A 12,809-nucleotide genomic window follows, 5' to 3' on the forward strand; every position below is an offset into this window, starting at 1 on the left:
GAGTTAATGAATGTAACGTGCCCGGTTTATCTCAAGCCCTACATAAGTTTTTGTAATCATTATCCTCTTTGTTTTTCTATTAACTGTTATAGTGCCACTTCTTCTGCGTTGAAAGTACTTAAAATGTCGGATCATCTTCTTTTCCTTTTCCTTAAAATTTTGCCTTTAAAAACAACATCATCTGGTAGTTCTCACAGATCCATCTTTACGGAGACAGCCCCCTATTCACTGAGGTTTATTCAGCTGTATCTTGGCAATTTGGTATAATGTATACATTCTTTGACTCAACCAATAGCTACTTCATCCCTACTGTGAGAAAAAATTAAATACTTCTTCTCCGTTCCAGCTTCTGCACCAGTCCTTAACTAAGTCGAAGCACACACTTTAATTGTAGAAGCCAGGACCAGAAAGCCATTTGCCTTTTCCTTCTTATGTCTATATGCAATTTGCAAATCCTCGAGTTTTGCCTTCCCTGTAGAATTTTAAACGACAGATCATTTAAGAATGAAGATACCTTTTTTTTATAGCCAACCACTGATCTTCAGGTCAGTGTTACCAAGTCCTCTGTTGGTCATGATCTTTGTTGGCGTAACCCAACATGGCAGGGTCTCTATTAGGGTTGGGAGCGGGGCCAGTCGGGCTCGTTGGGGAACTGTGTCCTATAACCCTGAGTTGCAATAAACCAGGAGCTTGACTAGGGTCCAAATTGAGGTTGACCTTTGGATTCCTTCTCCTTGAATCTGCTTGGTGCACATGGCAAACATGCCCTTCCACCCTGATCTTCTGACAACTGCCACTCAGTTCAGATTCAGGGAGGAAAAGAAGAGGAGGAGTTATTTCTGCTTTCCTCCCAACCATGCTGCCCTTGGGTCTCCTAACTGGTGGCCATTGTCCTGCGGCTCTTCCTCCCATAGGACACGATGCTGAAGACATCATTCTTCACCATGTTTTCTTTACTGGCTCTAAGTCATGCCTGTCACATAGTTAATAACTTGCCAAGGAGTTTTCTTCCAATTACCTTGCCCTTGTTCCTTGTTTTTTATTTTTATGCCAGGGAAGAAATACAAAAGAAATGTTGGAATAGAATAAGCATGAAGGGCCATCCTTTTAATTTGAATTCATCCCACATTTCTTTCCTTCTCCTCTTTTGTTCTAGTTGGGAAATTTAGGGCTCTAACTATCCTTTTTCTCCCTCTTAATTTTTTTTCCAGGCAGTATTGCAGTGTTTTTTTAATAGACTTTATTTTTTAGAGCAGTTTTAGGTTTACAGCAAAATCAAGCAAGAAGTACAGCAAGAGAACAGAGAGCTCCCGTATACACTCTGCCCCCCCACACACACAGCTTCCCCCTCTGTCAACATACTGGACCAGAATTGTACATTTGTTACAACTGATGACACGTCATTGTCACCTGAAGTACCTAGTTTACATTAGGGTCCACTCGGTGTCATATGTACCATAGTTTTTAACAGCTGAATAAGGACACATACCCACCATTATAATATCATACTGCCCTAAAAATCCTCTGTTTTTAATTGAAGTATAGTTGATTTACAATGTTGTGCTAATTTCTGCTGTACAGCAAAGTGGCTCAGTTATGCACATACATACATTCATTTTTTATATTCTTTCCATTATGGTTTATCCCAGGCAAACACTGATCTTTTTATTGTCTCCATAGTTTTGTCTTTTCCAGAATGTCTTGCAGTTGGAATCATAGAGCAGGAAGCCTTTGCAGATTGGCTTCTTCACTTGGTGATATGCATTTATGTTTCCCCCATGTCTTTTACAGCTCGATTGCTCATTTCTTTTCAGTGCTGGATAATATTTCATTGTCTGAATGGACCACAGTTCATTTATCCATTCATCTATTGAAGGACATCTTGGTCACTTCCAAGTTTTGGCAATTATGAATATAACTTTTAGAAACATCAGTGTGCCATTTTTATGTGGACAAAAGTTTTCAGCTCCTTTGGGTAAATACCAAGGAGCATGATTGCTGGATCATATGGTTTCTATTCTTTTGAACTTATCAAGGTGTGTTTTATAGCCCAGAATGAGCTCTATCTTTGTGAATATTCTCTGTAAACTTGAATATGTGTTCCAGTATTGTCGGATGAAGTATTCTATAGATGTCAGTTATTGATATATCAGGTTGATTGATGATGCTTTTGAGTTCAGCTATGTCCTTACTCATTACCTGCCTTATGAATCTGTCCATTTCTGGTCGAGAGGTGTTGAAGTCTCCAATGATAGTAGTGGAATCATCTATTTCTTCTTGCAGTTCTATCCAGTTTTTCTTTTTCACATAGTTTGATGCTCTGTTTTTGGGCACATACACATTAAGGATTGTTATGTCTTCTTGAGAACTGACCCCTTTATTGTTACCTAATGCCCTTCTTACCCCAGATAACTTTCCTTGCTTTGACATTTGCTTTGTCTGAAATTTTAAAAGCTACTCCTGCTTTCTTTTGATTACTCTTAGCAGGTTATAACTTTCTCCATCCCTTTACTTTTTTTTTTTTTTTTAAAGCAAACACTGTTTTCTTTCTTTTAATATTTTATTTATTTATTTATTTGGTTGCACCGGGTCTTAGTTGCAGCATGTGTGCTCCTTAGTTGTGGCATGCAAACTCTTAGTTGTGGCATGCAAACTCTTAGTTGTGGCATGCATGTGGGCTCTAGTTCCCTGACCAGGGATCGAAGCTGGGTCCCCTGCATTGGGAGCTTGGAGCCTTAACCACTGCACCACCAGGGAGGTCCCTGCATCCCTTTACTTTTAATCTACATGTATCTTTATTTTTAAAGTGGTTTTCTTCTAACAACGTATATTAGTCAGGTCTTGCCTAAAGTTAGCAATAAGCATTTACAACCAAATCAAGTCCACTTGCAAATAACACTATAGTGTATCACAGCGTAAGTACTTTAGAATAATGAAATATGCCTAATTCCTCCGCCATGTCCTTTGATTCATTCTGTCATTCACTTCACTCATACATAAACTATAACCATCAACAATATTGTCGCTGTTATTATTTTGAACAAACTGTTATTTGTTAGATCAATTAAGAATAAGCAAAATAAAAGTTTTTATTTCACTTTCATTTATTCCTTCTCTAATCCTCTTCTTAATGTAGATCTCCTTCTGACCTATGTCATTTTCCTTCTTGCTGAGGAACTTCTTTTAAGATTTCTTGCAAGGCAGGTCTGCTGGCCACAAATTCCCTCTATTTCTCTATTTATTTTTTATTGAAGTATAGTTGATTTACAATATTGCATTAATTTCTGCTGTACAGTAAACTGATTCAGTTATACACATATATACATTTCTTTATATATTCTTTTCCATTATGGTTTATCACAGGATATCCTCAATTTTTGTCTGAGAAAGTTTATTTTTCCTTCAGTTTTGAAGGCTAATTTCACAGGGTACAGAATTCTAAGTTGGTGGTATTTTTCTCTCAACAGTTTAAATATTTCACTCCACTCTCTTTTTGCTTGCATGGTTTCTGAGAAGAAGTCAGGTATAATTCTTATCTTTGCTACTCTATAAGTAGGGTTTATTTTTCCCCTTGGGCTTGTTTCAACATTTTTTCTTTGTCTTTGACTTTCTGAAGTTTGAATACGCTAGGTGTAGAATTGCTGGTATTTATCCTTCTTGGTGTCCTTTGAGCTTCTCAGGTCTTTGTTTTGATGTCTGACATTAACTGGGGAAAATTCTCAGTCACTGTTTCTTTGGCTAATAGAAATAGTGACTTCTCTTTCTTCCTTTCTCCTTCTGGTTTCTCACTATACACATGTTACACCTTTTTTAGTTGTCCCAAAGTTTCAGGATATACTGTTATCTTGTTTTACAGCCTTTTTTTCCCTTTGCTTTTTTGTTTTGGAAGTTTCTATTGTCATATCCTCTGGCTCAGAGAAGCATTCCTCAGCTGTGTCCATTCTCCTAATGAGCCCATGAAAGGCATCCTTTGTTTTTGTTGCAGGTTTTTTTTTTTTTATCTCTAGCATTTCTTTCTGATTCTTAGAATTTTTCACCTCTCTGCTTTTGTTTTCCATCTGTTCTTGCATGTTGTCTACTTTTTCTATTAGAACCTTTAGCCTATGACTCATAGTTATTTTAAATTCCCAGTCTGATAATGCCAACATCCCTCCCATATGAGCCTTATTCCAATGCTTCCTCTGTCTCTAAACTGTGTTTTTTTGCCTTTTAGTATGCATTGTAATTTTTTACTGATGTCCAGACTTGATGTACCAGGGGAAAAAGACTTCTGCAAATAGGTCTTTAGTAATGTGATAGTAAGGTGTTGGGGGAGAGGAGGTGACCTATGATTGGGTCTCAATCTGTTAGTGAACTTGTGTCCCTGAGCTGTGACCTGCACAGGTGCTTCAGTGCCCTCACCTTGGGTGGACAGGATGGCTGGAGACAGCTGGATTTGGATATTTTCCTTGCCCCAACAGGCTCTGCCTTCCTCAACCATCTAGTAAAATAGTATTCTTGAGGGCAAGCCCTTTTAAAAAGCACAGAATGCTCTGGGTGTATTTCAAAATGTCTACTTTCCCCCCTCCTCCTGCTGGAAGCCCAATTTTTTCCTCCAGTCTTTACTTTGAGAATGAGGTAGGGTTCCTGGAGATAAAATTCAAAAAGGTGTAGGGTACCCCTAAGTCTGGACGTCCTTGGAGTTTTTAAGTCTCAGACTTGTCCACACTGACCCTCCAATAATTCAATTCTAGTTTAGATTTATCTACCCCAGTGATGATTCTCACATAGATTTCTGCTCATGGGTTTCTGCTCTGGTGAGTTGTGATTCTCTGTATCCGCCTGTTTGTCTCTGTAATTTGGGGGGCACTGGTTGGCCCTGTGACCTCAGTTATCTGACAAGTTAGAAGGAGTTGTTGATTTTCTGTCTCTTTAGCTTTTTACTTGTTGTTAGGACAGAGTGATGACCTCCAAGCTCCTTACATGCCCAACCATAAACCGAAAGTCCTCTCTCTAATTTTTTATGCTCCATTTTTAGGTGTTGGTAGGAACATTTTTAGTTGTTGTTGTTACTAAGGGTCTTTGAGATTCATTCAATCCAAATTTAGAGATTTGAGATTGAAATATCTCAAGCAAACCATTTGTTTAAAAATCAAAATGGAAAATAAATTTACTTGTGTCTTTAGATAAGATTGCAAAGAAAATTGCCTCCACTTCAGTTTTCCTGCACAAAGCACTATTTCATTAAGTTCACAATATTTTTCTGAGAGTTTTTAAAGTTTTCTTTAAAATATAAAATATAGATCTGAAACACAAAGTCCAAAAGAGAAATAGATAGGAGAAAAAGAGAGAGAATAAATTTCAATTTATCCACACTTACTTCCAACTCCCAATTCTAAATCTACCCTTCCTCAACCATCTGTAATTATGGACTATAGCATTTAGCTGTGCATGAGGACAAATCAAAAATCCCAAGCAATGACTCAAAACCTCCGTGACCAAGCAAGCTACTTTTGATTAGGAGGTTGCAGAAAAACTGTCTTTTCTAATGCTTTGGTGTGACAATTGTTAATTCAATTAACAAGCGTATTTAATACCACCTGCTTTGTGTAAAGTGTTGGCTAGGTGCTAGTAAATTAATCTTACTTTTTTCAATTCATAATATTTAGTTATGAGGTGATAGAGTATTCACGTTTGAAAGCAACTTGGTGATAATTGTAATGTAAACTTGTGAGGAAATGTAAATTAATGAAATACTTTACTCGATACAGCACATTGTTCTAGAATGGGTACCTTTGGGGTCAAGAGAGATCTGGGGTGCAATTCCAGCTCCACCATTTGGACAACTTACTTAAGTCCTTGAGACTCAGTTCCTCCATCTATAAAATAGGAAGTAAAAATAGCTCTTACCAGGTTACTAGGATTAAATGAGAGAACACTTGCAGAGCACTGCCATACAGTAGTTATGTATTATATGTCAGTTTCCACTCCCCTCCCTTCCAACACAATTAAGTTTCTAAGTGCTGTATTAGTGGAGAGCAGAAGTGTCCACAAACATGCTTTGTTTGGGCTACATAGTCTTTTAAATTTGAATTATTTGACAATACTTAGAATTCAGACAGTTCCTATAAAATCTGTATTTCTGGTTTCTCCTGCAATTTACAATTTCGGGGACCCTTATGGGGCATCCACCCTCTGGAACTGAGAGGCTGTCTCCCCTTCCATTTCTCCAGTGCCCACCACTCCTTATTGCCTTAGACCTGCTTCACTCCCTTGCAGTACCTGCCTGGCTGGCCCCCAGTGAGACATTTGTGTCTGTGGTCAAAGGGTGAGGTTAATGCAGGAAGGCTTGCTGAGGACATGGGAGCCATGTTTTGAAGGTTCACGGACACAGAGTATGTGCTTAACGGACACGAGCCTAAAGCTGTGGGTCTCCAGCTGGACCTCTGCTGGATTTGAGCAGGTTCTCATGAGTCCTTAATGGGCTTCTTTTGTGCTTAAGGAAGATCAGCAGTGGAGTGTGTAGCATGACATCACTGAAATTAGTTCACACACGGAGGATTAGAGAGGAGAAAGATCTTTCCAGTACAAGCTTGGCTTTTATTGGAGCACACATCCGCCCTCCACCACCACCTCCCACCAGCAGTGAGAAGCACTTTCACTGTCATTTCCTAACCTGTAAGGATTAGAGAAACACAAGCAAGAGAAGACGAAGAGGGAAGTCTGGAGAACTTGACTATGTCTCTCTTCACAGGCAAAACAAAAGAAAATATTGGGGCAATTATCTGCATAACTCAGTCCAAAGCAAATTAAAGAAATTCCAGCAAAGGGGGGACGTTTTGCCTGAATGATGGTGCTAATTATCTCGGTCCTCCACTTTAGTGCTCCTGGGGAGACCTGGCTTAAGAATGCTTTTCCAGTGAGCTGGCACAGAAGTGGAGAGCAAATGTACTGTTGTAACTGCAGCTGTGGGTCTGGAGCCAGTGCTACCTCTATCCAGAACACCTGTGGAGAACACCCAAGCCTAGATTCTGCCCCTTAGACTAGCGTGTTTGGCTGGAGAAAAGGGGGCTCTGGAGAAGATGACCAGCATCTGCACGCTGGCACCCAGGGGAGACATGCCAGCTTCCTTTTCAAAACCTTTACAACTATTTTTGTAAATGCATATTTTTTTAATTTTTATTGAAATATAGTTGACTTACAATGCTTTGTTAGTTTCAGGTGTACAACAAAGCAATTCAGTTTTTTTATATATATGTATTATATATATATGAATATATATAAGAATATATATTCTTTTTCAGATTCTTTTCCCTTATAGGTTATTACAAGATATCGAGTATTGTTCCCTGTGCTGTACAGTAGGTCCTTGTTGGTTATCTATTTTATATATAGTAGTGTGTATCTGTTAATCCCAAACTCCTCATTTATCCCTCCCTCTCTTCCCCTTTGGTAACCATAAGTTTGTTTTCTATGTATGTGGGTCTATTTCTGTTTTGTAAATGAGTTCATTTGCATCGTTTCTTTAGATCCCGCATATAAGTGATATCATATGATATTTGTCTTTCTCTGTCTGGCTTACTTCACTTAGTGTTACAATCTTGAGGTCCATCCATGTTGCTGCAAATGGCATTACTTCATTCTTTTTTATGGCTGAGTAATATTCCATTGTATATATGTACGACATCTTTATCCATTCATCCGTCAGTGGACACTTAGGTTGTTTCCATGTCTTGGCTGTTTTGAATAGTGCTGCTATGAACATTGGGGTGCATGTATCTTTTTGAATAATAGTTTTCTCCAGATGTATGCCCAGGAGTGGGATCACTGGATCATATGGTAGCTCTGTTTTTAGTTTTTTAAGGAGCCTCCATACTGTTCTCCACAGTGGCTGCTCAAGTTTTATTATACATTCCCATCTTTACAACTTCAACACTGTCACAGAAGTTATAGATCATTTTCATCTTTCTGTTTAAAAATGTATCTTTATTTTCCAACAACTTTTGGCAATAAAAAAGGGGCAACTGGGGCTTCGCTGGTGGCGCAGTGGTTGAGAATCTGCCTGCTAATGCAGGAGACACGGGTTTGAGCCCTGGTCTGGGAGGATCCCACATGCCACGGAGCAACTAGGCCCGTGAGCCACAACTACTGAGCCTGCGCGTCTGGAGCCTGTGCTCCGCAACAAGAGAGGCTGCGATAGTGAGAGACCCACGCACCGTGATGAAGAGTGGCCTCTGCTTGCCACAACTAGAGAAAGCCCTCGCACAGAAACGAAGACCCAACGCAGCAAAAATAAATAAATAAATTAATAAACTCCTACCCCCAACATCTAAAAAAAAAAAAAAGGGGACAACTTATTAATGAAACCCTTCTGCCTTCCAAGTATGAAACCAAAAGATTATTATAACTACGGGCAAGAAAGCATTTGGATTATGTGGCATTTGGAAATGAAAATAAAGTTTATCCATATGGTCTAATGTCGTCAGTGTCTTACACTGCATTAATAATCACCTAATACGGGCGTGATTCTGATCATGCAGTTCATTTCCAATTCTGCTGTGTCCTGGGTTCATCAGAGTCAAGATGATTTGCTAGAAACAGCTGCCATTTTCTTGTGTACATGCTAAGTGCTTCAGCAAAGTTAGAATATTTAGGGCGTTATATTTTCAGTATTACGGTGCTCTCGTCTTCTTAAAGCTTCTTGCTTTATACCTTCTTCTTAAGCATCTCTGATTCTCTTCTTGTCTGTCCTGGGTGCATCAAACAACCTCCGGTAGTAAGAGCTATAAAAATGTGTTTTATCTGTGTGTTCGAATGTCAGTTTCCCTTAGGTTTTTTTGGGTTTTGTCCAGGTCTCTGTAACTTAAGATTATGAGCTTCTGGTGGTTAATGAGCATGATAGAAAGGCCAGGGTTAAACTCTGTCTCCAAAAGAACTGGAACTCTCTCTGCCTTCCAGGGCCTTTTTGCATCTCTTTCACCCAGGGAGGGAGCCTGAGGACTCACCCCTCTGCAAAACTTGGCAGGGAAGTCGACAACTTGACTTTTTTTACCTTCTGCCCTGTTGACCAGCCTTGATGGGGAGCTACTTTGGGTTCATTTGGGGTTCGGTCCAGTGTCACAGCCATCTGAGATTCGGCAGATGCCCCTCAGAGGCCTCTGTCCATGCAGGCTGCCTCACAGCCTCCTCCCGTCCCACGCACACTCCAGCGATGCTGTCTTCACACCTCGCCTGGGTTGTTCTTTGGTTCTGCAGGGCGCCCCTTAGATTCACTGCTTGGATTATTTCTGTTTTGTATGATGAATATCTACTAGGGGGATCTACTCCTGGACCCTGAATATGGCATGTCAGGAATAATTTAGTGCAAAGTTAGTAACTGTAGAAGCCTATCAGTAAGTATATTATGACTGCATTGTACTAGGGTCATTGGCCCTTTTACTTTAGCTCATAGTAGGAGAAGTGTAAGGTAATGTTTAGGCTGTACGTTCCTAACATGACTGAGGGTTTTTTTTTTTAATTGAAGTATGGTTGATTTACAATGTTGTTAGTTTCAGATGTACATCCAAGTGATTCAGATATATATGTATACTTTTTCAGATTCTTCTCCCATATAGGTTATTGCAAAATATTGGGTATGTTTCCCTATGCTATACAGTTTGTTGTTTATTTTACATATAGTAGTGTGTATATCTGAACTGTCTGTGTCTGTTTTGTAAATAAGTTCATTTGCATCATTTTTTTAGACTCCATATATAAGTGATATTATAAGATATTTGTCTTTCTCATCTGACTTACTTCACTTAGTATGATAAACTCTAGGTCCATCTATGTTGCTGCAAATGGAATTATTTCATTCTTTTTTTTAATGGCTGAGTAGTATTCCATTGTATATATGTATCACATTTTCTTTATCCATTCCTCTGTCGATGGACACTTAGGTTGCTTCCATTTCTTAGCTATTGTAAACAGTGCTGCTGTGAACACTGGGGTACATGTATCTTTTTGAATTATGGTTTTTCTCTGGATATCTGCCCCGGAGTGGGTTTGCTGGATCATATGGTAGCTCTATTTTTAGTTTTTTTAAGGAACCTCCATATTGTTCTCCATAGTGGCTGCATCCACTTACATTCCCACCAGTGGTGTAGGAGTGTTCCCTTTTCTCCACACCCTCTCCAGCATTTACTGTTCGTAGACTTTTTGATGATGACCGTTCCGACCGGTTTGAGGTGATAACTTGTTGTAGTTTTGATTTGCATGTCTCTAATAATTAGCGATGTTGAGCATCTTTTCATGTGCCTTTTGGCCTGAGGGGGTTTTTCTGAGGACAGGCAGGAGATGGGTCTCCTCTGCATGTCTGCAGCTGGCAGAGAACCTGCCATCTAGAAGGCATCATGAGACACTGTTATGGATGAATGCCATTAATTCCATACAAGTGATTCCCGAGCGCTGGGCAGTGCACCTTTTCCATCCTCACGCATGTCTGCATGATGAACTCTCTGTCCCAAGGAAACTGGCCAGGAAGCGGAAGGAGACGATGAGCAGCACGCGGCAGGAAATGACGGTGATGGTGAGCTCCATGGACAAGAGCTACGCGGAGCAGGGCACCAGCTGCGACGAGGCCTTCTCCTTCATGGACACGCACAACCTCAACGGGAGATGTGAGTGCTGCGCGGGGCCTGCCCTCAGGGCAGCTCTCAGGTTTCCAGGATTCCACGTGGTGCTGGGGGTTACGAAACAAAACCTCCCAGAGAATTCTTAGGCCCTGTTGGTTTCTCCAGTCCCTTCAGACGATCCTGGACACGTCCCCACGTGCCACGGTTGCTTAGGAACGGTGATGTGGGCGGGGTGACGGGACCAGAGCAGACAGCACGGGCAGCCACGGCCACGTTTCTGTAAAGACCCGAGAGCAGTGACACGGAGGCTTCCCTCCTCACCCAGAGGAAGGCACCTGCTTCTCACCATCCCTGTTGTTATGCAGCTCCTGTTTGTAAGCGAGGCAGGTGTGCAGTCACTCAGGGGAAGCCCGTTATAAAGCAGTTCACTAAATGGCAGTAACAAGCTAATTGTTTATTTGTTTAGCTGACAAGTTCTGCCTTTATTATAGGGCTGTTAGTGGCAATTAATAAGCTAAATTGTATTTCCACTTCATAAGGCTTATGTTTCACACCAGGTGGGTAAACGGAGCTCAGCTAATACCTTCCATGCTGCCACCTGCCATCCAGGAACAAGGCGTTATTTTAGGAAGCCAGCAATTACATGGATTGTATGAATACAAAAAGTGCAGTTGCCGTGTCCCTGGTGATCTTCTTGGGGACCAAAAGTCAATCCCGTGTCCTGTGCCTAATGATGTGGTTCACAGCGCTGACAGGGTCAAGGTCAGAGGTTTCTTTAACGTGTGAAATCCATGCCCAAAGGCTGCTGCCGACCCTGGCTGTGCAACCAGGATGCTGGACGGCTTGCGGATGGATAAAGGACAGCTGTCACCAATAGTAATAAAGTAAAGGCTGGGGATTGGGAGAATCACAGACACACGGTCTCTGGTGCGAGAGGGCTGATCCCAGTGCAGAAGGTGTGCGCTCCTGTCCTGACCACCCACCTGGGCTCTTGGGATCTGCATCTCCCCCGGCCCCCCACCCTCTCTGATCACACCTGCTGTGGTCAGCACCCTTCTCCCACACCTGCCTTTCCCCTACATTCAGGAAGGCTTCGTGGAAAGGCGTGTTCCTTTCTGTTCACAGTGGCTACTATTGTCCACCTTATCCCAGTTAGAGGCCTTACGTTTATTTATCCACATGCAACCCTGGCCCGCTGGTGCGGGACTTCAGCAGACACGGCTCTCACCCCGGCGGGCAGGACACACTCCTCAACCGTGGTCATTGTCCTTTGCCCTTTCATGTCATTTTCAGTGTAGGTGGCAGAATCTGGGGTACTTCAGTTTACCACAAATTCCATCCCTTTTTTTCGTACAATTTTCTCTGCTTTTTTGTAGCAAATATATTTTCCATTTAAAGGTATGTAGTGCGTTTAACTGCCAAAATAAAGCAACTTAGGATGCATTTGTGGGGGGGGGGGGCGAGTCCTTCCCACCACAGACAAGATGAGAGTTTTTGTCAGAGCAGTTATTTCTTGACCAACAGTGTGGAAGGGACCACGCGGATACATGCTCGCTCTTTCCGTGATAACCCATTACTGTTCCAAATCTTCTATTTCATGGTGAAATTCCTCACAAATAAATTTACTTGGAATTGCCTACCCAAAGAGCAGAAACCTACATTGGTAGTTTCTAGGCTTTTGAAGTTTGAGCAACAGGAGGTATTTGCCTCTGGACAGGTTATTTAATTTGGCATTGACTTTTTAAAAAATGAATGTGTCTGTGGAAATCCAAAACTGCCCATGTAGAGGGGGCTGCTGCAGCAGTGGGGACACAGCTTCTGGGGCTCACCCGCCAGGAGGCGTTATTTGATGCTTCCATCGGTAAAGCCAATGGAGGAAGCACGGCACGAGGCGTTCCACTGTCCTCCCGCTCTCTGAACAATGGGTAGGTCTCATCCAATCCCATCCACGGGCAGTGACCCTAATGGTAAACTTTGTCATTGTCATACTCTCTAAATGCCTTTAAATTAAAAGAGCAGTTACTGGAGAAGGAAATTTTCATGAAAAGTGTTCATTAGACCACTAGGCTTCTAGCCCAGACCTACTCCAAGCCTGGATATGTTTGAGATCTTTTAGGATTGGGAAGCAAGTAGTTTTTAGGAATGAGACGGTGAGAAAACTGAGGTTGGAGAATTTAAAAATAAGCCTGAGCACATTTATAAGAATGGGGAATAATC

General features: G+C 41.3%; 1 protein-coding gene across 1 annotated transcript in view; it reads left to right on the plus strand.

Annotated features, from left to right (window-relative positions):
- PTPRM (protein tyrosine phosphatase receptor type M) overlaps positions 1-12,809 on the plus strand; it is a 570,916-nt gene that overhangs the window by 407,539 nt on the left and 150,568 nt on the right. Inside the window, exon 15 of the mRNA XM_065889474.1 lies at positions 10,486-10,637. Coding sequence (XP_065745546.1) covers positions 10,486-10,637 — 152 coding nt within the window. The remainder of the gene's footprint in view (positions 1-10,485; positions 10,638-12,809) is intronic.

This window comes from Phocoena phocoena, chromosome 13, assembly GCF_963924675.1.
Source record: "Phocoena phocoena chromosome 13, mPhoPho1.1, whole genome shotgun sequence".
NCBI classification, from domain to species: domain Eukaryota; kingdom Metazoa; phylum Chordata; class Mammalia; order Artiodactyla; family Phocoenidae; genus Phocoena; species Phocoena phocoena.